Source organism: Bombina bombina, chromosome 5, assembly GCF_027579735.1.
Source record: "Bombina bombina isolate aBomBom1 chromosome 5, aBomBom1.pri, whole genome shotgun sequence".
Taxonomy (NCBI): Eukaryota; Metazoa; Chordata; class Amphibia; order Anura; family Bombinatoridae; genus Bombina; species Bombina bombina.
In genome coordinates this window covers 723,973,104-723,997,287 of record NC_069503.1, presented here as the reverse complement: position 1 = coordinate 723,997,287, position 24,184 = coordinate 723,973,104, and the positions used below count along the sequence as shown (strand labels likewise).

Here is a 24,184-nt window from a genome sequence, read left to right as displayed (position 1 = left end):
ACAGAATTCATAAAGCTGTCATTTTATAAACTGCACAAAAATTAGGCAGACTCCGTAAAAGGGACAGTAAAGTCAAAATTAAACTTTCATGATTCAGATAGAATATGCAATTTTAAACAACTTTCCAATTTACTTTTATCAAAAACATTGCTTTGTTCTTTGGTATTCTTTGTTGAAGGCTAAAACTAGGTAGGCTCATATGCTAATTTAAAAAGCCCTTGAAGGGCGCCTTTTATCTCAGTGCATTTTATTAGTTTTTTAGACAGACAGTGCTAATTCATGTGTGCCACACAGATAACATTGTGCTCACGCCTGTTGCGTTATTTATGAGTCAAAACTAATTGGCTGAAATTCAAGTTTGTAAAAAGCACTGAGATAAGGGGCAGTCTGCAGAGGCTTAGATACAGGTTATCAGAGGTAAAAAGTATATTAATATTAAAGTGTTTGTTGTGCAAAACTGGGGAATGGGTAATAAAGGTATTACCATTTTGTTTCCAACTATACAAATTTTCAAGTAGACTGTCCCTTAAACTGAAAATTGCAGCTTCATGAATGTCAATTCATTTGGCCTTTTCTTTCCATGACACTTTGTTCTCAAATTTTTAAACATATAAAGCCAAGATGGGCTAGGCTTGAGACGTGGTTGATCCTTTATGCCCTTTGAACCATTAACAGTTACTCTATCGAAAGTCAGCTGATCCCCACATGCTGCACTTGCTGACACAAGTGCATTTTTTTTCATACAGGTGGTGAAAGTCCACAATCTATTACTAATGGAAAATTACCCTTCTCTACCACTAGGCGGAGGCAATGAGTCCCAAACCCCAAGAGCTCTATAAAACCTCTGCCACCTCACACATACCTCAGTCTTTACTTTGCCTCCGCTGGAGATAGTTGAAGAATGAAGATGTGCGTTTGATTCTTCAGAGAAAGGGGTTTTCAGTCTATATTGAGGACCGGTTTTCCCTCAGAGTACAGTGCTTGTCAGAGGGAAGTATTTGGGGTTTGGTTTATAATTTTTTGTTTCACCTCATGGGAAATTTTTAATAAACCCTCTACAATCGGTTGCAGGGACTTGTCTTTTGCCTCCTTTTATGGATCTAGATATACTCCTATTTCTATAACCTCTGTTGATATATTTCAGTACTGGTTTGGCTGTTTACTACTTGTTTGTTAATGGATGAGTGTCTATTGAATAGCACTGTTGTAGTGCTTCCTGCCATGAAAATTTCTTTAAAAGGGACATTATACACTAGATTTTTCTTTGCATAAATGTTCTGCAGATGATCTATTTATATAGCCCAGCTGGGTGTGTTTTTGTAAACATGTATAATTTTGTTTATTTTTAAATACCATTGTGCTGATTTTCAGACTTCTAACCAAACCCCAAAGTTTTAGAGGTATACTGACTTCAGACTGCTTCTGTTTGTATAGTGGGTCTTTTTATATGCAGGGATGTGGAGGTTCTGCTATCAGACCCTTTCCGTGGGTGCCCCAGGCTTATGCTGATTTTCAGACTCCTGACCAAGCCCCAAAGTTTTAGATGTATACTGATGTCTACAGATTCCAGCATTCTCTTGTTTGTGTAATCTGTCTTTTCACATGCAGGGGTGGGGGGAGTGTCTGCTCTTTTTGCTTTTCCATCCCCTTTACGTGGATGTTCCAGCCTAACAACACCAACAGTGCTAAATTGGGAGCTTCTAAGTAAGTAAAAGGTTTTACACTAGATTTTTATATCAATATCTGTATATATTATTCTTTATAGTAGTGTCTATTACATGCAGTTAAATGAAAATTGGTGTATACTGCACCTTTAAGGCTGAAGTTTTTGAAGCGTTTGGCTGCTCTCTCACTTTCAAACAAGCAGTAACGTTATTTCCTATTGTATATCTGCCATGGCTACCCTCAGATGTCACAGAGACTTGTCCTGCAGCCTTCTACTGTGGGATTCTGGTATTTCCTACAAGATTTCCTCTGTGATAACCGTATCTGCACAGGATGGACTCTACTGGATACTGCTGCAGCTGCATGCCTGGTAAGCCGGTGGAGGGGTGTTTTGCAGGCAAGTGCTTTACCTTAGCACACACACTTCCCTTAGGCTCTTTGTAGGCACTCAGTCAGGTACAACATAGCCAGGAGACTCACTCTGTTTCACCTCTTGACACACTTTTTGCCTATTTATACTGTTTTTAAAAAAAAAAAAAAAATATTACAGACTGAATGGCTTTATTTAAAGGGTCAGTCTAGTTAAAATTAAACTTTCATTATTCAGATAGGGCGGGCAATTTAAACAACTTTCCAATTTACTTTTATCATCAAATTTGCTTTGTTCTCTTGGTATTCTTAGTTGAACTCTAAACCTATGAAGGCTCATATGCTAATTTCTAAGCCCTTGAAGGCCGCCTCTTATCGGAATGCAATTGACAATTTTTAAAAGCAAGAGGGCATTAGTTCATGTGTGCCATATAGATAACATTGTGCTTACGCTCTGTGGAGTTACTTATGAGAGGGCACTGATTAAAATGCAAGTCTGTCAAAAAAAAAACTGAAATAAGGGGGCAGTCTGCAGTGGCTTAGAGTATAAGGTAATCACAGAGGTAAAACGTGTATTAATATAACAGTGTTGGTTATGCAAAACTGGGGAATGGGTAATAAAGGGATTATCTATCTTTTCAAAGTCTGTCCCTGGCAGCTCTGTGGGGTCTTCCTTCCACTTTTCTGTAATAGGTGTTTGGCCCTTTAAGATACCTGCTGGCATTTTACTGCAGTTAAGTCTAGTTGTGAACTCTCTTGTTTTGTAGGGGCTGTGTTTTTTATGGGTTTTTAATGCTTAGTTTGTTCAGTACAGAAAATATTTTTCCATTTTCTTTTTGTCCTCACTTCGGCCGTTAGCCTAACCCCCTAACTTCCCAGTCCTTTTCAAATTTCCGGAGGCATTCTTAGTGTAGATAAGCAATGCAGTGTTTTGGGTCTGTAATTCATCCAGTTTGATGGGGTTAGTACTCATACAAGGTGCTGCCAGGGGGGTTTATTTAGCCTTTTCAGTCAGCAATCTGTTTTTTTTGTGTGTATTTAACACTAAGCTTAAAGAGTGTCAGGGCATTTGTAGAGCTCTTTACTTGCCTTTTTTGTATCTGTATACTGTGTTTACACTGTATTATGGAACAAAAACTGTCCCCACTGTTGTTTGTTCTATACAAAATTGTTCCAGTACTATGTAACTTCTATGTTGCTGCAAAACTGACTGTGTGTAGGTTCTCTGTTACAGTCTATATGTATTTATTACATTTATACCTATCTGCAATTATAAAGATTATATATATCAGTATATATATATATATATATATATATATATATATATATATATATATACTGTTTATTTTAAATGATTAAGGAAATGCTTATTTACTATAGAGTTATAGCAATATATTGCTTTCACTTACTTTATGATTATGCAGGTAGGTTTATATTCTGCACTTCATTTTATGCATTTGCAAAAATGTTTTGTCTTACTCATTTTTGGTATTTACTAATATGAAAATCTGTATATGGTTTATGTAGACTACAAATACAAGAATACACATGAACAAATATATGTATGAATATATATATATATATATATATATACACACATACATACATATATATATATATATATATATATATATACACACACACACACACACACACAGTCATATGCAAAAGTTTAGGCACCCCTGACAATTTCCATGATTTTCATTAATAAATAATTAGGTGTTTGGATCAGCAATTTCATTTTGATCTATCAAATAACTGAAGGACACAATAATATTTCAGAAGTGAAATGAGGTTTATTGGATTAACAGAAAATGTGCAATATGCATCAAAATGAAACTAGACAGGTGCATACATTTGGGCACCCTTGTCATTTTGTTGATTTGAATACCTGTAACTACCTAGCATTGATTAATTGGAACACACAATTGGTTTGGTGAGTTCATTAAGCCTTGAACTTCAGAGACAGGTGCATCCAATCATGAGAAAAGGTATTTAAGGTAGCCAATTGAAAGTTGGTTGTTCTCTTTGACTCTCCTCTGAAGAGTGGCAACAAGTGGGCCTCAAAACAACTCTCAAATGACCTGAAAATTAAGATTGTTCAACATTATGGTTTAGGGGAAGGCTACAAAAATCTATCACAGAGATTTAAGCTGTCAGTGTCCAATATGAGGAACATAGTGAGGAAATGGAAGATCAAAGGCCCAGTTCTTGTTAAGGCCAGAAGTGACAGGCCAAGTAAAATATCGGAGAGGCAAAGGATGGTGAGATCGGTCAAAAACAGCCCACAGACCACCTCCAAAGACCTACAACATTATCTTGCTGCAGATGGTGTCACTGTGCATCGTTCAACAAGTCAGCTCACTTTGCACAAGGAGAAGCTGTATGGGAGAGTGATGCCACGCCACAGACAGAGTCCCTTAAGGTATGCAAATGCACATTTGGACAAGCCAGCTTCATTTTGAAAGAAGTGTGTAAAAGAGGAGAGTGCCTAAGGCTGAGGTGGAGAGGAAAAAAAAAGTTTAATACATGCAATAATACAGTGTGATATATTAGAGGTTAAAAGTCATGGATCCATGAATAACATCAAATGGGTAAAAAAAAATAACAAATCATAAAAACAGTATGATAAATAGCAAAAGAAATATGCATAAGTAAAATGAAGACAGAGAAAATCTAAAATATGGTCCTGTCTAATATGCTCCTTAAAAATGTGCCTATGATATTGGCATCATATATGACACAAATGTGGTGAGATCTCACTATATATTGAAAGAAGTCTCAGAGGTGGACAATTGAATTATATGTAAAAGTCCCAAATACGGTGTGCTAATGGAAAGAATGAGTCTGTGCATATTGTTGTGTGAATCCTGTGCACAAGTGATAGGTGTGTCCAAAATGCCAAAATAAGTAGATAAGTCCAAATGCAGTTAGAGAATTCTAAAAAAGAGGAAAATATAAAACTATAAAAAGTAAAAAATATAAAAAAAATGACGATGCAGGAAAAATATATAATATGATAGAAAAAAGTTAGTCTTGAGAAAGGCCTGTTTATAGGCCGAAAAGCGTCAACATACTACTGGTAAGCATACTTCTAATACCCTAATAAGGTGTTCATACAGCTCTGCACTATTGTACTTTTTGTTTTTTACAGGATTATCCAGGATTTTTTAACTAACAAGATGGGATTTCAACATTAAGTTCACACATTTTTTTATCACTTTTCCCAATGTTGCCTTTCACTCTTTTTGATTTTTACTCATTTTGTTTTTTGATTTTTATTGTTTTATCCAGCACTGATATCACGTTTACCAATTTTCTATTGGGATTTGCTGTTTTTTAAATTTTGTGGTTCGATTTTGTGATTCACATTTTCAAATACATTTTTCTTCTTTTTTCACTATTTTTTCTATCATATTATTTTTCCTGCATTGTAATTTTTTTATATTTTTTACTTTTTATATTTTCCTTTTTTTTTTTAATTCTCTAACTGCATTTGAACTTATCTACTTCTTTTGGAATTTTGGACACACCTATCACTTGTGCACAGGATTCACACAAAAATATGCACAGACCCATTCTTTCCATTAGGACAACGTATTTGGGACTTTTACATATAATTCAATTGTCCACCTCTGAGACTTCTTTCAATATATAGCGAGATCTCACCACATTTGTGTCATTTGTGTCATATATGATGCCAATATCATAGGCACATTTTTAAGGAGCATATTAGTCAGGACCATATTTTAGATTTTCTCTGTCTTCATTTTACTTATGCATATTTCTTTTGTTATTTATCATACTGTTTTTATGATATGTTAATTTTGTTACCCATTTGTATGTTATTCATGGATCCATGATTTTTTAACCTCTAATATATCACACTGTATTATTGTATATTTAACTTTTTTCCTCTCCACCTCAGCCTTAGGCGCTCTCCTCTTTCACACTTCTTTGCATTTAATTAGGTCTACTAAGAGACCCATTGAAGAGAGCAGTAGGTGTACCCTTCTGGCGCTAGGTCTACCTCCACTTAGATTCATTTTGGAAGAAGGTGCTGTGGACTTTTTGAGTTATTTGGTCATAACAAGGGGCGTTATGCATGGTGGCAAAAGAACACAGTGTTCCAAGACAAACACTTGCTACACACAGTAAAATTTGGTGGATGTTCCATCACGCTGTGGGGCTGTGTGGCCAGTGCCGGGAGCTGAGGTTCGCATGGATTCCACTCAATATCAGCAGATACTTGAGAATAATGTTGAGGAATCAGTCACAAAGTTGAAGTTATGCCAGGGCTGGATATTTCAACAAGACAACGACCCAAAACACTGCTCAAAATCTACTCTGGCATTTATGCAGAGAAACACGTACAATGTTCTGGAATAGCCATCCCAGTCCCCAGACCTGAATATCACTGAAATTCTGTGGGGTGATTTGAAACGGGTTGTCCATGCTCGGCAACTATTAAACCTACCTGAACTGGAGATGTTTTGCATGGAGGAATGGTCCAAAATACCTTCATCTAGACACTCATTACAGGCTATAGGAAGCGTCTAGAGGCTGTTATTTATGCTAAAGGAGGCTCTACTAAATATTGATGCAATATTTCTGTTGGGGTGCCCAAATTTATGCACCTGTCTAATTTCGTTTTGATGTATATTGCACATTTTCTGTTAATCCAATAAACCTCATTTCACTACTGAAATATTACTGTGTCCTTCAGTTATTTGATAGATCAAAATGAAATTGCTGATCCAAATACACAATTATTTAAAAATGAAAATCATGGTAATTGTCAGGGTGCCTAAACTTTTGCATACGAGTGTGTGTGTATGTATATATATATATATATATACACACGCACACACACATATAAATATACCTATATATGTATAAACAATGTGTGTACAGGAAAATAATGTCTTATAAACAATTATTATTAGGTAGTATATGCCTATTTCATGTACATCAGTTCACATATTGTTTCTATATATGTAAACCTCTGTGTCTTAGTAGCATTGAAGATATTTTATCTCCTATATTATTATTTAGTGTACACACTATTTTCTATGCCTAAGTAGGTATATACATTTTACTCTGCATGTTTAAATTCCCAACACACTTTTACAGGACTTTCAGTTCTCAGTGTAGCAAGGAGATCCTTTAGAGGAAATCTCTTTGTAGATGCTGATTTTTTACCATGCATATTTTTAATAGCAATATACTATGTGTTTTTCACTTTTAAATGTTTTAGTAAATGCAGTCTCGGTTTTTATCAGTATCTGCGGTATAACCAATTATATAGTGCTTATTTAACAGTCAGGTGTAATGTTTATACTAATTCTTGTTTTATAAACTTGATATTTTTTTGCATAAGTTTATATATTTCAGATATTTTCATTATGAAGAAAACCAGACTTCTGGATTTATTCCTTTGTCTTTCAGGGAGTTTTTCTTTTTGCAAAAGCAGATTCCTCCTAATTGATCAGCTAACCTGAACCTCATTTGGAAGAGTCCCATGATGCAGCAATTATCATTAAAGTGAATGTCAATTTTCAGCAATGAGTGCCGTTTTTAAAAAAATACTTTTAAAAACAGGGGCACTTTCATTGATGAAAGTTTACATTGCACCAGATTTGTAGAAATACTTACCTTTTACTTCTCCAAAACTGGATCGCCGATCCCCCGCCTTCTTCTTCCTGCTGTACAAACACAGCAATGACGAAACCGGCTTTCTCCAATCACAGCCCAGTATTACGAGATGGACGCTCTGTTGGGGAAGCCATGATTGGAGAAAGTCGGTTTTGTCATTTCTGACGTCAGTACAGAGGAACTGAGGCTGGGATCGGCGATCCAGTTTTGGAGAAGTAAAAGGTAAGTATTTCTACAAATTCGGTGCAATGTAAACTTTCATCAATGAAAGTGCCCCTGTTTTTAAAAGTATTTTTAAAAACCGGGCACTCATTGTTGAAAATTTACATTCCCTTTAAGGAAGAATATATTTATTTGAGGTTGTGGATTTAATTTCTCAGTGAAAAAAAGATGTTTTTCAAATTGCTCTCTGTACTCGTGGACTCCACAGCTTGGGTATTAGTTTCCATGAGTAATGGATCGTGGACTCTCACCACCTTTATGAAAGCCAACATAATTTAAATTTACCTGATAAATTAATTTATTTCATGGTAATGAGAGACCACGAGACCCCACCCTATTGTCTTTCTGAGGTTAGTTTTTTGTTCAGCACATCTTTTTCCCTGCTCCTTTTATGACTCTTATTCCTTTTTCTTACCTCACTTGCTTGGCTATATGTTAGCCTGAGGTATGTATGAGGTGGGAGTGGTTTTATAGAGCTCTTGGGGTTTGGAATTCTTGGCCTCTTCTTAGTGGTAGAGAAGGGTAATTTCCTATGAGCAATGGATTGTGGATTCTCACCACCGTAAAATAAATGTATACATCAAGTAAGTATAAATTATGTTCTTCTATTAGTATTACAAGGTCCAACAATATAATATATATAATTGTTGGACCTAGGATATGAGATATGCTTGTATAGACAAACATTTATGAAGAACTCCAGAAAAAAGTGCCATTTGAAGAGGGTGAAAACAAAAACCATAGCAGGAATGCCACTTTCATAAGAACTGATTACTTTTCAGCTTGGAGGGACAACTTATAGTCCTTTACAGTCACCAAGAAGAAAAATCAACACTTTCCGCAAGGAAGGACTTCAAACCAGTAAGTCAGTACTGTGTGAAGTCTGTTCCTGATAGACTCTAAAACAAATTTCCTGGCTTTCCACAGTCCCCAAAACTAAAACGTTGAAGAGAGGACATATATTCTTTCTATTCCAATTTGTTTGTGCCTGGAGTTCATTATTAACTTTCTCACATTCCCTCAACATATAACAAGGACTAAAAATAATATGAAAGGAATGTCAAGGGGAATGGCGATCTTTTACTTGCAGTAATTTAGGAGCTCATGTGTTTACTTGCATATACATGTATACACACAATTATGTACATAAAATAACAAAACTATCAGCAAATTGTTACATTTGCTCATCAGCATGTTTCAAACGTATGTCTTTTAACGTGCACATTCATCATACTATGTGAAGTTGGCACCCCATGTTTGTAAAAACGTAATTAAAATATACCATTCGTTTGTGCTGATTTGTGCCGCAAAAACGAACGTTTGTGCCAGTTTGGTTTAGGAGATATTGCCCATTATTTTTTTATGAAACCCCGCCCACTTTGCACACCATGTTATGCAATTTTAAAAACAAATATACCATTTGTTTGTGCTGCAAAAACGAACGTTTGTGCCGGTTTGGTTTCGGAGATATATCGCATTACATTTGCTGAAACTCCGCCCACTTTGCACCCCATGTTATGCAATTTTAAAAACAAATATACCATTTGTTTGTGCTGCGCTTGTGCCGATTTGTGCTGCAAAAACGAACGTTTGTGCCGTTTTGGTTTCGGAGATATAGCGCATTATTTTTTATGAAAACCCCGCCCACTTCGCACCCCATGTTATTAAATTTTAAAAACAAATATACCATTTGTTTGTGCTGCGTTTGTGCCGGTTTGGTTTCAGAGATATAATGCTTAAGATTTGGTGAAACTCCACCCACTTTGCACCCCATGTTATGCAATTTTAAAAACAAATATATCATTTGTTTGTGCTGCATTTGTGCTGATTTGTGCTGCAAAAACAAACGTTTGTGCCGGTTTGGTTTCGGAGATATAGCGCATTATTTTTCATGAAACCCCGCCCACTTTGCCCCCCATGTAATGCAATTTTAAAAACAAAAATACCATTTGTTTGTGCTGATTTGTTCTGCAAAAATTAACGTTTGTTCTGGTTTGATTTTTCGGTGATATTGCGCATTATGTGTACATGTACTCTGATTCAAAAGTATTATAACAACAAAAATATTCGTTAAGTACAAATAGAATTATAAAACTTTGGGGTATACAAAAGAACAGATATGACTTCCACACCAGAAAAAAAAAATATTTAAAAACATATGGGGGAGATTACATCCCTGGCAACTGGAAAAAAACCTGTTTCAGTTTTCTATGAAGCGCAGCAGTGTAATTAGACTGTAGCGCTGCATAACTACAATGCTGCGCTGCATAGAAAACTAACGAGGCAATTTTTTCCCCATCACCAGGGATGTAATGCCCCCTTAAATGTTTTTTTAAAAAAAGCGACTAAAAGAAGTGACATATAAGAAAACTTGCTTGAGTGCTTTTAAGCGCTTGTTAACTCTAAGCAAGTTAATATTGGGCTGTCTGTGGTTAACATGACATTACAGGCGATTAATATGGCAACAAAGAGGTTAAATTGGCTAAAGGAGGTTTATTAGGCCTAATGGGGTTGAAGAGGGCTTTACTGCAATTTAATTGAAAATTTCCTTTTTCAATTAAGTAGTGGGTTTCTACTTATTCACTTTGCAGTTAAATTACTTAAGCTATGGTTTGGGCTCCTTCCAATCCATTACTCTTCAATAACCCCATGTATGCCGTATAAACCGGTATGTTACCATGTTAATCCCTTAATGCCCAGGGCCGGATTTACATTTCAGGCGCCCATAGGCGCAGAGCGCACTATACAGAGCGCATCCCCCTTGTTTTCTGTGGTGGCACGGAAGGACCCCGGTGTAGGCTGCCCAATGAAACACTGGCCTGTGTTGGACAGGCTTTTTAATGGGCAGCCTACACCGAGGTCCCTCTCTGCCCCCATGGAAGCCGCCGGTCATGGAAAAGAGCGTACCCTCCTTGTTGTTGCCGGTGTTCTGTCAAATTAGTTGACAGAACACCAGCAATTAGGCATGGCTCCCCTCTATGGAGGGCACCTGTAGGCACATGCCTACTCTGCCTCATTACAAATCTGGCCCTGTAAATGCCACATTAACCTCTCTGGTGCAATATTTACCCTCTTACATTTTACTTTCTGGTGCAGTGTTAAAGGCACAGTATACACCAATTTTCATATAACTGCAAACCGGCACAAACATTCATTTTTGCGGCACAAATCAGCACAAACACAGCACAAACAAATGGTATATTTGTTTTTAAAATTGAATAACATGGTGTGCAAAACGGGCGGGGTCTCATAAAAAATAATGCGCTATATCTCTGAAACCAAAACGGCACAAACGTTCGTTTTATCAGCACAAATGTAGCACAAACAAATGGTATATTTGTTTTTAAAATTGCATAACATGGGGTGCAAAGTGGGCGGGATTTCATAAAAAATTATGCGCAATATCTCCTAAACGAAACCGGCACAAACGTTTGTTTTTGCGGCACAAATCAGCACAAACGAATGGTATATTTGTTTTTAAAATGGAATAACATGGGGTGCAAAGTGGGCGGGGTTTCATAAAAATAATGCACTATATCTCCGAAACCAAAACGGCACAAACGTTCGTTTTTGCGGCACAAATCAGCACAAACACAGCACAAACAAATGGTATATTTGTTTTTAAAATTGCATAACATCGGGTGCAAAGTGGGCGGGGTTTCATTAAAAAATAATGCGCAATATCTCCTAAACCAAACCAGCACAAACGTTCGTTTTTGCAGCACAAATCAGCACAAACTAATGGTATATTTTAATTCAGTTTTTCCAGACATGGGGTGCCAACTTCACATAGGTCATGCATCAGACAGACAGGGAACACATGCATGGAAGGGAAGGTGCGCTAAAGAGTTACGAATGAATGAGAGATAGCACAAATAACATGTCCAAGAACGAGATATAGCAAGTACATAGCAACAAGCGAGAGAAAAGGAAAATGCAATGCAGACTGAAAAATGAGCAGCAGAGAGCACATTTATGATTTTGACAAGCTTTCCAACTGTTATAATTTTTTTTTCCTTTTTCATATAGAAACACAATTATTAAAACTTCAAGAATTACAGTTCTGTTTAATTTGCAGCACAGCAATGTGTTTTTTGTTTTTTTTAATAGACAATTATGCTGTTGGTAAAATTAAAATAAAATACAGTAAAGACTGACAGCAGCAATGCAGAAAATATTAGAAAAGCCACTAAGCTATTATTGAGCACTGAAAAGCTTGTTAAAGCACATTATTAAAGACTTAATTTATTTTTAAAGAGAAATTACAGTTCAACAGGCTCAAAAAAGGACTCAAAAGTGTGCATTATATGGAAGCATAAAAATAAAGAAATGAATGTGGAAAAAATGGAAGACAAATACAGGAAGACACATCCATCCATTTGACATTCCTTTTAAAAGTTTTAAATGCTCCAAACTTTTCAGCAGCAATGCCCAAAAGGTCAGCTGTTAGAAAACAAAAGTTCCAACACAATAGAAATCTTGGACAAGCTGTAATACAAAAATCAATCCCGTGAAAAAGACACAAAAACTATATAAATATTGCAACTATATTCAAAATGCATTGCACATTTCTTTGTGATATTATACTTTAGATATTAATTTAGAAGACTCATGTTAGGCTATTTTGTTTTCAAAGCACTTTAAAACTATATGAACTGTGGTTGCAATTAAGATAGAATTGTTAGAAATATTTGAGATGTTTCCAGCAATACAGAATGTGTTTTTCTAATTTATTTTTCCCCTCTTTGTTTCATTTTAATTAAAAGAGAAGAAACAGAAGACTTAGGAGCAGTTACTCTGTTCGCTAATTTAGGAGAAAATTGTCACTTATAAGAAATGTTTTAACAGACAATGTGTTGTCCTTACAAATTTGCATCTACCTTGAACAAAAATTAAAAATATTAATATATATCAACCCCCCCCCCATGCAGGATCGTCAGACTGCTAACCTTACCTATGAGCGGAAGCTCATCCAGAGTGATACCCTGAGATTTGAGGTGTTTCTTTATGCAGGCCAGACGTTGGACATTTGGGCCCCAGCGTCGGCCAAGCTTGTGAATATGCTGAATCTGTGTCACAAAGCGCATTTCTTCATTTAGCTTGCACTCCGGTCTCCAATCTGCAGGTGGGATCACTGTGCACATTCCATACTTCTCCACTCGGGATCGGATAGACTCAACGTAAATTAGTGGGTCGTGGAACTCCTTGGCAGTAGGCCGGAGAACAGGGATTTCACACATTGTTGCACACCTGGTTCTCCCAACAATTTTTTCTGGCTTTGTGGAGTCCAGATTATTATGTGAGGAATCTGTCTGAGAGGTAGAATGATTTTCACAGCTGGCATCTTCTGATTGACTACATGCTTGCGTAACTGATGTGTTCTTGACTGCAGAGGTCCGTTTCGGCCGGTTTCTTTCCAGCATTTTCTCTGGCACTTCTTTCTTTATGTGTCCATTCAGCACCTGTTTCTCCACCACTAGCCTTTTGCTTCTGACCTCTGGCAAGTTGGTGGATACTTTAATCTTTTTCACTTGTGGTTGAGATTTGTTGAGTTGATTTGTCTCTTCCAAACGCCTTTTTGAGTTACGTAGACCCTCCCTTAGCTGCATTCCTTCCTGCCTAGTGCATGTCTTTTTGTTGAACTTACCATTCACCTTAACACAGTTAATTATAGCGGCACAGTTGGGCTTGGAAAGAGATAGCACCTGTTTACGAGTTTTTGCATTGCTGCTTTCTGTGGTCCCTGAGATTGTGTGGTGAACAGATGAACTGGTTTTGCTCTGACTTTGTTTGGTTGCCTTATCCAGTTCTTTCTTGGCTTTGGTGTATGTGACAGTTCCCTTTGTCACCGTTGCAGTATACTTCACAGTTTTGGACGGTGAAGATCTCACTTCTCTTGTTTTTTTGGCACCGACTGCATTTGAACCTAATGATGACAATCTGGTTATTCCATTCACCTTTGAAACCTGGGGAAAAAAAGAGAAACTAAATAAGTATGTAGTAATTTTTATATATGAAACCACATTTAGTGTGCCGTTTTGTATTTTTACCCATAAACATAAAATAACTACAAGAAAGGTGTTAACAATAAAAAAGGGTATGGATGGTTTTAAGAATGTATTCATTATCTCATAAAAACACATTTTCCACAATGCAATCAAACATTAAATGAAAGTAAAAAATGTTAAGGTTCAGATAAAGTATGCAATTTTAAGAGTCATTTCAGTTTACTTTGTTTCTCTTTGTATCCTTTTTTGAAAATCATATCTTGGTACTACTGGGAGCTAGTTGGCAATTAGTGCCTACACACGTATGCCTCTTGTCGTTGGCTCGCTATGTGTCCAGTTAGCTGTCAGTAATGCATTGATTCACTGGAACAGTCTAACTACGTGTTGCTCTACATTATTTTTCTTTTTCAACTTTTAGGTCCTTTTAAAATAGTTACATGAAGTCTAGTAAATTCTTGTTAGTGAACAGCAAAGTCATGTTTATACAGTGTTCTAACATTCATACAATTCGTCCGGAAAAGGCTTCGGCACCTTTAACACCGTTTTAATCAATGCACTAAATCTTAACACATTTAAGAAATGCTATTTTAAATGAACAGGATAAAATGTGTGATAACAGTCCTACAATGAAAGAAGTGGCATATACTGAGATTTTCATTGAAGCATGTGAATCTCTAGACTTTAGAATATACATCATCTAGAAAACATTCCTGTGACAGACATGTTGTATGCTTGATACTAACCCAGTAAAGATTATGCAAGTAAGAAATAGCACGCCAGGTATAGGGAGTCTAATATTAGTTATGGAAATTATATTTCTTTATTGTATTCCACAGAGGCTAAGTAATATCAAGTGAGCCACTGTTTATATGAAATTAAATGGCCATTATAGTGGCAAAAAACAAACAAACAATGCTCTAATTTGTTAGCGCTTTTATTTTTAGCACTAGGGACCCTGCAACTCTATATGTTTAATGCCAGCAAATTAGTTAAACACACAGTTCAAGTACTGCTTAGGAGCCACAGGGGTTAAACACAGTTGCAGGATCAAAGTTAAATAATTCAATGTAAAAGTGCAATAATGTTAGCTAAGCATTATATACCGTTGATCTAGCTTTATTCCTCCACCACAAAAGGAAAAAATAAACACACAAATTAAGAACCAGACCAACAGGAATCTCAGCTGGACTTTAATGTGTGGGTCATAGAGCTGTGAGAGATGCACATCTGCAGGCCTTCACTACTGTGTCCCCCTAAGCCAAGGGAAGAACAAAGAACATAGCAGAACACATGCACATTGAGGAAGAGAGGAGTATTGTACTAGGAACCTGATGCACAAACAATACAGCTCCTTCAGCACAGCCTCTAGGACAAAAATCCCACAAAGACCTGTCAAATAAGCTGACACTACAAAAGCACAGGTCATACCAAGATTCACCCAAGCAACCACAGTACTGCCGCTCTGTATGAGATGTGCATTCTATTGACAGCTGCAAATTGTATTAGATTTCTCCTAACAAGGAAATTAAAGGGACAGTATACACTCATTTTCATATAACTGCATGTAAAAGACACTACTATAAAGAATAAGATGCAGATACTGATATAAAAATCCAGTATAAAACTGTTTAAAAACTTACTTGGAAGCTTTCAGTTTAGCTTTGTTGAAAAGGCAGCTGGAAAGCCCACTGCAAGTGGAAATAGCTTGAAAAAGGCCAACGGCTGAAACGCGTAGCAAACTACTGTTAAAAACCAACAAATCTACAAATCTTTTTAGTGTCCCAGTCACATCAGACTGCTGCTATTAGACACTATTCTTCTCTCTACTACAACTAATCGACTATAAGCTGAGCTCTAACCACAGTGAGCAATACAAAAGACTTTTTTGGACAAAAAAACACCGACCAAAAAAACGCCGGCACATAGTGCCCTTTAGGAGCCACTGTACATCTTAGACCACGGTGAAAGACAGTTTCCAGACTACTGTGGAAGGGGACTTCAGAATACCACCCGGATCAATCACAGTATTCAAAGACCGGCGAAAGAAAATCTACAGAGTGGATCAATCACAGCATCCGAAGACCGGCAAAAGAAAAAATCTACAGAGCGGACCAAAATTCCTACCAGGCTCCAGAATCGTCTCAAGAGCACAGTAAGTAAAATACCGCTCCTTACTGTTCACTTTCTCTTCAGACCGTAGAGCTCTGGTAAGTTTCCAATATACACAGTAACAACAAGAGGAGTATACAAAATAACAGCACGCAACATTATATCAATCCATATATATTTCATCTCAAGAAATACCTTTTAATTAAGAAGTGACAAAGTGGATACTTTTATACAAAGACTTTTTAAAAAAAAAACTCCAAAACCTTTTAAACTTGTCAAATTAATTGCATTTAAAACCCACCGGTGGTAATCAAAAAAACAATTTTGGGCATCATCTTTTGATTCTATTGTTTTTCTTTTTTTCTTTAACACCACTCTTAAACCTGTCGGCCGACAAAAATACCCCTGTTCAGCATCTCTTCCCTGCGATTTTTTTCTATATATTTCAAGGCATCATTAACTAATTTTCAGTTAATATTCTTACTATCATTTTCATTTACATTATTACATTTATATTGTTATATGTTTTTAGCAATAGTAGTACGTTATCAACTAGTTTTATAATCCTGTATCAATGCATTATTGCTTTATTGTTATTGCACTAGGTATCCAATGTACTAGGTCCAACACGTAGACTAGTCCTTAAAATCAAACACTTGTTCCTATTGCAGGTATATAATATATAAATTCTCAAAATCCAATATCAAAACGTATAAAATACTTGTAAAAACCTCCATAGGTTCATCTACAGACGTGCCATCTAAGGGCATAGACACATATGTGTTTTAATGTATATTTATATCTGACTTCTTGTAATTAATAAAACATATTTTCTAAGAACAAAATACGTTATAAGACTGACATTATATATTTTTTCTTCATTACATTTGAAATTTTTATCCTACTTTCACAAGGGTATAAGCATTCAATTGCGCCCCTACTCCTAAACTCACACTTCTCCAAAATAAGACACCCCCCTCCCCCTTCATTTGCATATGAAAAGACCGTTTACACAAACAGGAGCAAGCTGGAGAAGGTATACATCGGTATTCTCATAAAACTTTGGGGCTTGGTTAGGAGTCTGAAAATCAGAGCAATGTTATTTAAAAATAAGCAAAACTATACATTTTTTTTAAAAAAACAAAAAACTTTATGGGCTATATAAATAGATCTACAAAACATTTATGCAAAGAAAAAAATGAGTGTATAATGTCCCTTTAAGCATTTCTTCACAAAAAGGGCGATAGACTAACAGAATAAATGTCTGTTAGAGAGCTGGTAAGGACAAACACTGTGGGGGAACTTCAGGAATGTCCGTGATAAAAATATGGCTACAATTTACAGAAAATATATGGGCACACCTGTTAGGCCTATGCTTCTTATCTGATGTCAAACTCTGTTTCTCGCTTTTCTTTTGTGGATATTACTATCCGTCCCAGTGAGCCACAACTATTAAGCTTTGCATATAAGATTCTTCAGTTCAGGTTTAAAAATAAGTTTGAATAATTTGGGGAAATTGTGTATTTAAAGGGATGTAATAATAAAATGCACTATCTTGCGTTTTACTGAATGTACTTAAATCTCTGAAAGGAGGTTAAACATCTACGTCATGTGGTACACAGCACATTGAACCACATAACGTAGGTCTACGTCCATACTGCTGGAAGCCCAAGCAGTCTTGACCGTTAAGTGACAGCCAAGAGCTGCTCTTCCTGGACATCCAGCATCTGCATTCATATGGTAACGGAGCGCGGCCGGTATTCTGTTATCATATGAAGGTAGATTGACAGATCGTTACAGACCGTGACATGGCTATGCCACTGTCTAATGATCACCATTAGTGCTGGTGGAAGGGAAGGCAGCAGAGAGGGAGAAGGGGGAGGGAGTGGGAGGGGCCCTATGCTGCAGAAAATGTTTTGATGGGAGAATGAGGGATTGAAAGCTACACTACGGCAAAAAGGGGATTTGGAAGGGGGGCAACCTACATAACGATCAAGTTGGAGGTAGGCACCACTACACTAGAGAAAAATTAGATGAATAAATGAATTAAAAAAACAAACATATAAAACTAGGTAATGGAAGACGGCTACTAGTTCCTATGATGTCTGCCACCAGTGTGTGTGTTTGTGTGGTTTTTTTTTTTTTTTTGGGGGGGGGGGGGGGGGGTCAATATACTGCAGAAAAAAATAATCATAAAAAAAGCAGTACCTAAGATGGTGGTGACCAGTGGGGGTGAGGGAAGGAAGATAGCTGTTAGGGAGGGATCAGGGAGTGAAAGGTGTCAGGTGGTAGGGTAATCTTTACTCTGCATTAAAAATTAACCTTACAAGCTAACTGATTAAACACCCTTCACTGCCAGGAGTTTCAAGTAAGGTGCACAGCTACAATTAGTGGCATTCTTATTGTTGAAAAGCAATAGCAAAGCCATACATGTCTGCTATTTTTGAACAAAGGGGATCCCACAGAAGCTTTAACAACCATTTGTCATATGACTACAGTAGTTGTGTGTAAATAATTTCAGTGAGAAACCCAAAGTTTGTGAACAACTTAAATTATGCTTACCTGATCATTTTCTTTTCTTCAGATGGGGGGGGGGGGAGCGTCCACAGCTGCATTCATTACTTTTGGGAATTCAGAACCTAGCCACCAGGAGGAGGCAAAGACACCCCAGCCAAAGGCTTAAATACCTCCCCAACTTCCTTCATCCCCACGTCATTCTGCCAAGGGAACAAGGAACAGTAGGAGAAATATCAGGGTAAAAAAAGGTGCCAGAAAAACAAACCCCAAAATTACAGCGCCCCATACAAAAACACGGGCTGGGAGCTGTGGACTCTCCCCGTCTGAGGAAAAGAAAATTATCAGGTAAGCATAATTTAAGTTTTTCTTCATAAACGGGGAGAGTCCACAGCTGCATTCATTACTTTTGGGAAAACAATACCCAACCTATAGAGGGCACTGAATGCAAAACGGGCGGGTACAAAAAGGCGGCCCATTCTGAGGGCTCCGCAACTTGAAAACGCCCAAACTCTCGATAAGAAAACTACTTCACTAGAAGCCGAAGGGACAAAAGGAACAGCCCAAGTAACTGCCCAACAGTTAGAACCAGCAAGGCCTTAGCTAGATTTCGCTCAGGTTATTAGACTCTACCAGACCAAAAAGCCCCTGAGGAAACAAAGTCCCGCAGGTACTCAGCCCGCAAAACAAACTCACCCCCTACAAAAAGTAAGGGGAACATACACATTACTCCAGAAGGGAAGAAAAAGGACTCGGATAAGAGACTAGGGCGAAAGAAACCCCAAAGGTAACTCAAAAAGAGTAACCCAGAATGAAACAAGGCAATTTTTTTTTTTAGAAAAAAAAACCCTACCGCCCAACAGGACAAAGGGAGAAATCCCTATCTGCATACAAACCAAGGATTAATTAATGCCCTGAGACTGAAAGGGAAAAAGAAAACCCCTCCCCTACACTGAGTGCCAACTCGCACCCAGGAAGAACGACCAAAGACAAAACTGTCCCCGGAAGCCACTGAAACAGTATCAAATTATCTGAATATCCTCCTCCAAAGACACAGGTGTCCTGCAGCAACGGAGAGCTTAGCGGCCCAAGTCGCCAACCCTAGGCATTAGACTGCACAGGACCATCCTCAAAGAAGGACTCCAAGAGTGCAGAACAACTCCTTCCCAGAAGAAGAGACCAGAACCCGGAAAAACAGTAGAGAAACTACCTGCCTCGTCTTAAGGAAGGCTCACAATATCAAACTATGATACGCGGCCAAAGATCAATAGATCCGACAGATCTCTGACAATCTCTCCAGGCAATAGATCCAGCACCAAAAGTGACTTTTAATGTAAAAAAGGACAAAGGAAATACAATTCCCCGATCATCAAGACTTCCAGGAAGGAAAAAGGAGGGAACCAGCCCCCCCAAAAAGCTCGGGTCCAGGACCCAGACCCAGACACAGCCCCATCCCGAAGGCTAAGGGTACTCTCAAAGAGAGACCCTCCACTGAAAAGTACAGAGATGGCACGTCACAACTATTCATCCCTTCACTCGGACATCCTGCACTCAAGGCAGGGGGAACACCCCCCACTGAACAGAGGAACAAAAGTATCTCCCATCATCAGTTGGATACTATAGATAGAGATGCCTTAAGGCAAGGGTATTTTCAGGCCCAGCATAATGAAATTACAGCCACAGTTGTATCTAAACTCTTGAACTACAGGTTTCAAGGGAGCATTGACCGCCACTTAAGTTATGGTGGAACACCATCAATCCCACCCAAAGGAGGAAAAACTAAACCAGCACATCGCCTCCGCGCACCAGCACAGCACACCCGCACAAGGCATGGAGTGTAAAGCTGTAGGCATACTCAACAGGTCAAGTACAGAATGACCAAAACATCCGGCCACTACAACCAGCCCAGTAGAAGACTCATTCTCCAAGAAGAGAAAAAATGCGCCAGTAGGAACCGAAGATGTTCCGGAACCGGGAACAAGGCCGTAAAGAAACACTCTAAGGGATCTGGAACCGAACTCCAAAAAGTCCAGTCAAAGACAAGGACAAATAAACCCGGACACCCAGAACTTGGAGCCGGCTTACAAACGTACTACTCCCTGAGGACCCACCGGGTTCCCCCCTTCGGAGCAGACTTCGCACCCTAGGCGATGCATCACAGATATATCCAAGGCACCTTGGACACTGAACTTTCACGTAAGAGTGCCAGACACAGTGCGCTTAAAACACCCACAACGGGAACAACTCCCAAATTAAAAAGGGTGCTATGCATGATGAGAGCCACATAGCCACTCTGGTTGACCCTAAGGCACTTTTCTGGAGAAAATAGGACCATAGTCTCCAAGATTCTCTCAGGATCCTTCTCCATCCTTCTCCTGGAAGCCCCTACAGTTCGAGGAATAACAAATGAACTAACATTCTAACCTCAGACTGGGAAAAATCCAAAAACGTCTAAGCAGGGGCAAAACAGTAAAAAGGGAACATCCTAATCTGCAAACTCCAAAATATGGGAGTATATGGATCCCGGAAGTAGAAAAACCCAAAGGTCCTACTTCCTGAAACAGCTGACCAAAGGCCAACCCCAAGGAAAAGAGACAAAAAAGGGGCCCAATCAGTCTCAACCCGAAGGAAGAGATACTGTCATCAAGGAAAACAGATCCAAAAGGACAATTCCAAAGAAGACCTTAAAGAGAAGACGTGGAACATTACCCAGAGCAATCCTTAGCAGGATTCGCTCTGGCCCTCACCAACAAATAAGAACAGGTCAGCGAGGACTGAGTGCAATCCTTCGGTCGCCTGCAAATCACGATTTAGATGAGGCTATTTGTTATCCATCAGTGAAAGGGTACTCGCTGTAAGGAACACCTAGTCTGATGCTCCTTCTTAAAGGAAAAGACGAGAACCAGCCTGTCGGCTGGGAACGGAAGGTTTTCCCTCCATATGTAGCCCTGCATGGGCAGAGCCTCCAAATTTTATTGAAGCTCATGGAAGTTCCACTTCACGAACACTCTAGCAAAAGCAACAGCATATTCAATCTGAAGAGAACCCAAAGAGAAACTAACTCCTCGTCTGAGTAAAACACTCACCATCCAACCAGGCAGCAAGTTACACCGGCACCACGTGGAAGATATAAGCCATAAGGAACAGAGATTAGCGCCCGACCAGAACCAGCCTGCTACATAGGGCGTTCAAAACTGACCCAGGCCACAGAAAAATCAAGATCCCATAGGATCGAAAAAACTAAGGACATAACCATGTACTGAAACCTTAACATGCGACTTCCCCGGAAGTGCTCAGGCGACCACAAAATCGCCAGTATCAAATTCCAGAGAAGAAAAGTTTCCCAATGGAAAAATTATAACAGACATGAGCTTCCAAAAGAAATAAAAAAAAACACATCCTAATCGTATTAAAGAAAAAGGCAGCACTCGCAGGTGAATGCCCAACAAGAATGGGTACACTAACAGGACCAGACAGAGACCCCATTCTTCAAAGCTCAGAACTGGAATAAAATACCCACAAATTATGCTTACCTGATAATTTAATTTCCATTGTGGGGAGGAGAGTCCACGGCTTCATTCATTACTGTTGGGAATTAAGAACCTGGCCACCAGGAGGAGGCAAAGACACCCCAGTCAAAGGCTTAAAATACCTCCCCCGCTTCCCTCATCCCCCAGTCATTCTGCCGAGGGAACAAGCAACAGTAGGAGAAATATCAGGGTTAAAAATGGTGCCAGAAGATGAATTAAATTTAGGTCCACCCATCTGAGATACGGGCGGGAGCAGTGGACTCTCCTCCCCCTCAATAGAAATGAAATTATCAGGTAAGCATAAATTTATGTTTTCCATCTAAAGGGGAGGAGAGTCCACAGCTTCATTACTGTTGGGAACATATACCCAAGCTCTAGAGGACACAATGAAACCAGGAGAGAAAAGGCGGACCCTAATCTGAGGGCACCTCAGCCTGCAAAACCTCTCTCCCAAAAACAGCTTCCACATAAGCAAAAACGTCAAATTTGTAAAACTTTGTAAAAAGTGTGTAAGGAGGACCAGGTAGCCGCCTTACAAATTTGCTCCATAGAGGCCTCATTCTTGAAGGCCAAGACGAAGCCACAGCTCTAGTTGAATGAGCCATGATCCTCTGAGGAGGCTTATGTCCTGCTGTCTCATAGGCCAAGCGAATCAAGCTCTTCAACCAAAAGGACAAAGAACTAGAAGAGGCTTTCTGCCTCTTGCGCTTCCCTGAATACACCACAAAAAGCGATGTAGACTGTCTGAAATCCTTTGTAGCCTGAAGATAGAACTTCAGGGCACAAACAACATCCAGATTATGAAGTAACCTCTCCTTAGAAGAAGGGGGGTTAGGACACAAAGAAGGAACCACTATTATCTGATTGATGTTATGGTTAGATACCACCTTGTGAAGAAACCCCAAACCAGTGCGGAGCACAGCATGAAAAAACAGAAGGAGGCTCACATTGCAAGGCAGCCAGTTCAGATACTCTGCGTGCCGATGCAATAGCCAACAGGAAGAGAAACTTGACTCCTCTCAATGGAATGCATAGGCTCAAACAGAACCCTCTGCAAGGACCAAGTTTAAGCTCCATTGGGGAGCAGACTGTCTAAAGACGACCTGATTCTAGTCAGAGCCTGAACAAAGGATTGGATGTCAGGGAGCTCTGCGAGTCTCCTATGCAACAAGACTGACAATGCCTAAATCTGTCCCTTTAAGGAAGCAGCGGCAAGACCCTTCTCCAAACCGTCTTGGAGAAAGGACAGAATCCTGGATACCTTCATCTTATGCCAAGGATATCCATGCTTCTCAAACCAGGACAAGTAAGTCATCCACACCTTATGGTAGATGTGGCGAGCAATTTGATTAATTGCCTGAATTAAAGTATCAATCACACTTTCCGAAAAGCCTCTCTTGGCCAAAACTAGGCGTTCAATCTCCACGCAGTCAGCCTCAGAGAATTGAGATTTTGATGTTGAAAGGGTCCCTGTTCCAGCAGATCCCTGCGACAGGGTAACCTCCACGGTGGAGAGGATGACATCCCCACCAGATCCGCAAACCACGTCCTTCGTGGCCACGATGGAGCAATCAGAACGGCAGAAGCTCGCTCTGTTTGATGTGTGCCACTACCCGAGGTAGAAGTGGTAACGGTGGAAAAATGTAAGCTAGGCTGAACCCCCAAGGCACCGCTAAGGCATCTATAAGCTCTGCCTGGGGATCCCTGGACCTCGACCAATATAGGGGTAGCTTGCAATTGAGTCTGGACGCCATGAGATCTATCTCCAGCGTTCCCCACCTGAGACAAATCTCCGCAAACACTTTGGGGTGAAGAAACCATTCCCCCGGAGGGAAGGATTGCCTGCTGAGAAAGTCTGCTACCCAGATGTCCACACCTGGAATGTGAATCTCTGAAAGCAAGCAGCTGTGGGACTCCGCCCACTCCAAGATACGAGACATCTCCCTCCTCTTACCCCCCTGGTGGTTGATGTAAGCCACCGAGGTAATGTTGTCGGTCTGTAATCTGATGAAGCTAAACAACCCCAGAAGAGGCCATGCCTTCAGAGCATTGTAGATTGCCCGGAGTTCCAGAATATTTATCGGAAGGAGAGACTCCTCCCGGGACCATTTT

At 39.0% G+C, this 24,184-nt stretch overlaps 1 protein-coding gene across 1 annotated transcript in view; it reads right to left on the bottom strand.

Annotated features, from left to right (window-relative positions):
- JARID2 (jumonji and AT-rich interaction domain containing 2) overlaps positions 1-24,184 on the bottom strand; it is a 690,587-nt gene that overhangs the window by 138,375 nt on the left and 528,028 nt on the right. The window contains 1 exon segment of the mRNA XM_053714761.1: positions 12,866-13,877. Within this exon segment, the coding sequence (XP_053570736.1) occupies positions 12,866-13,877 (1,012 nt within the window).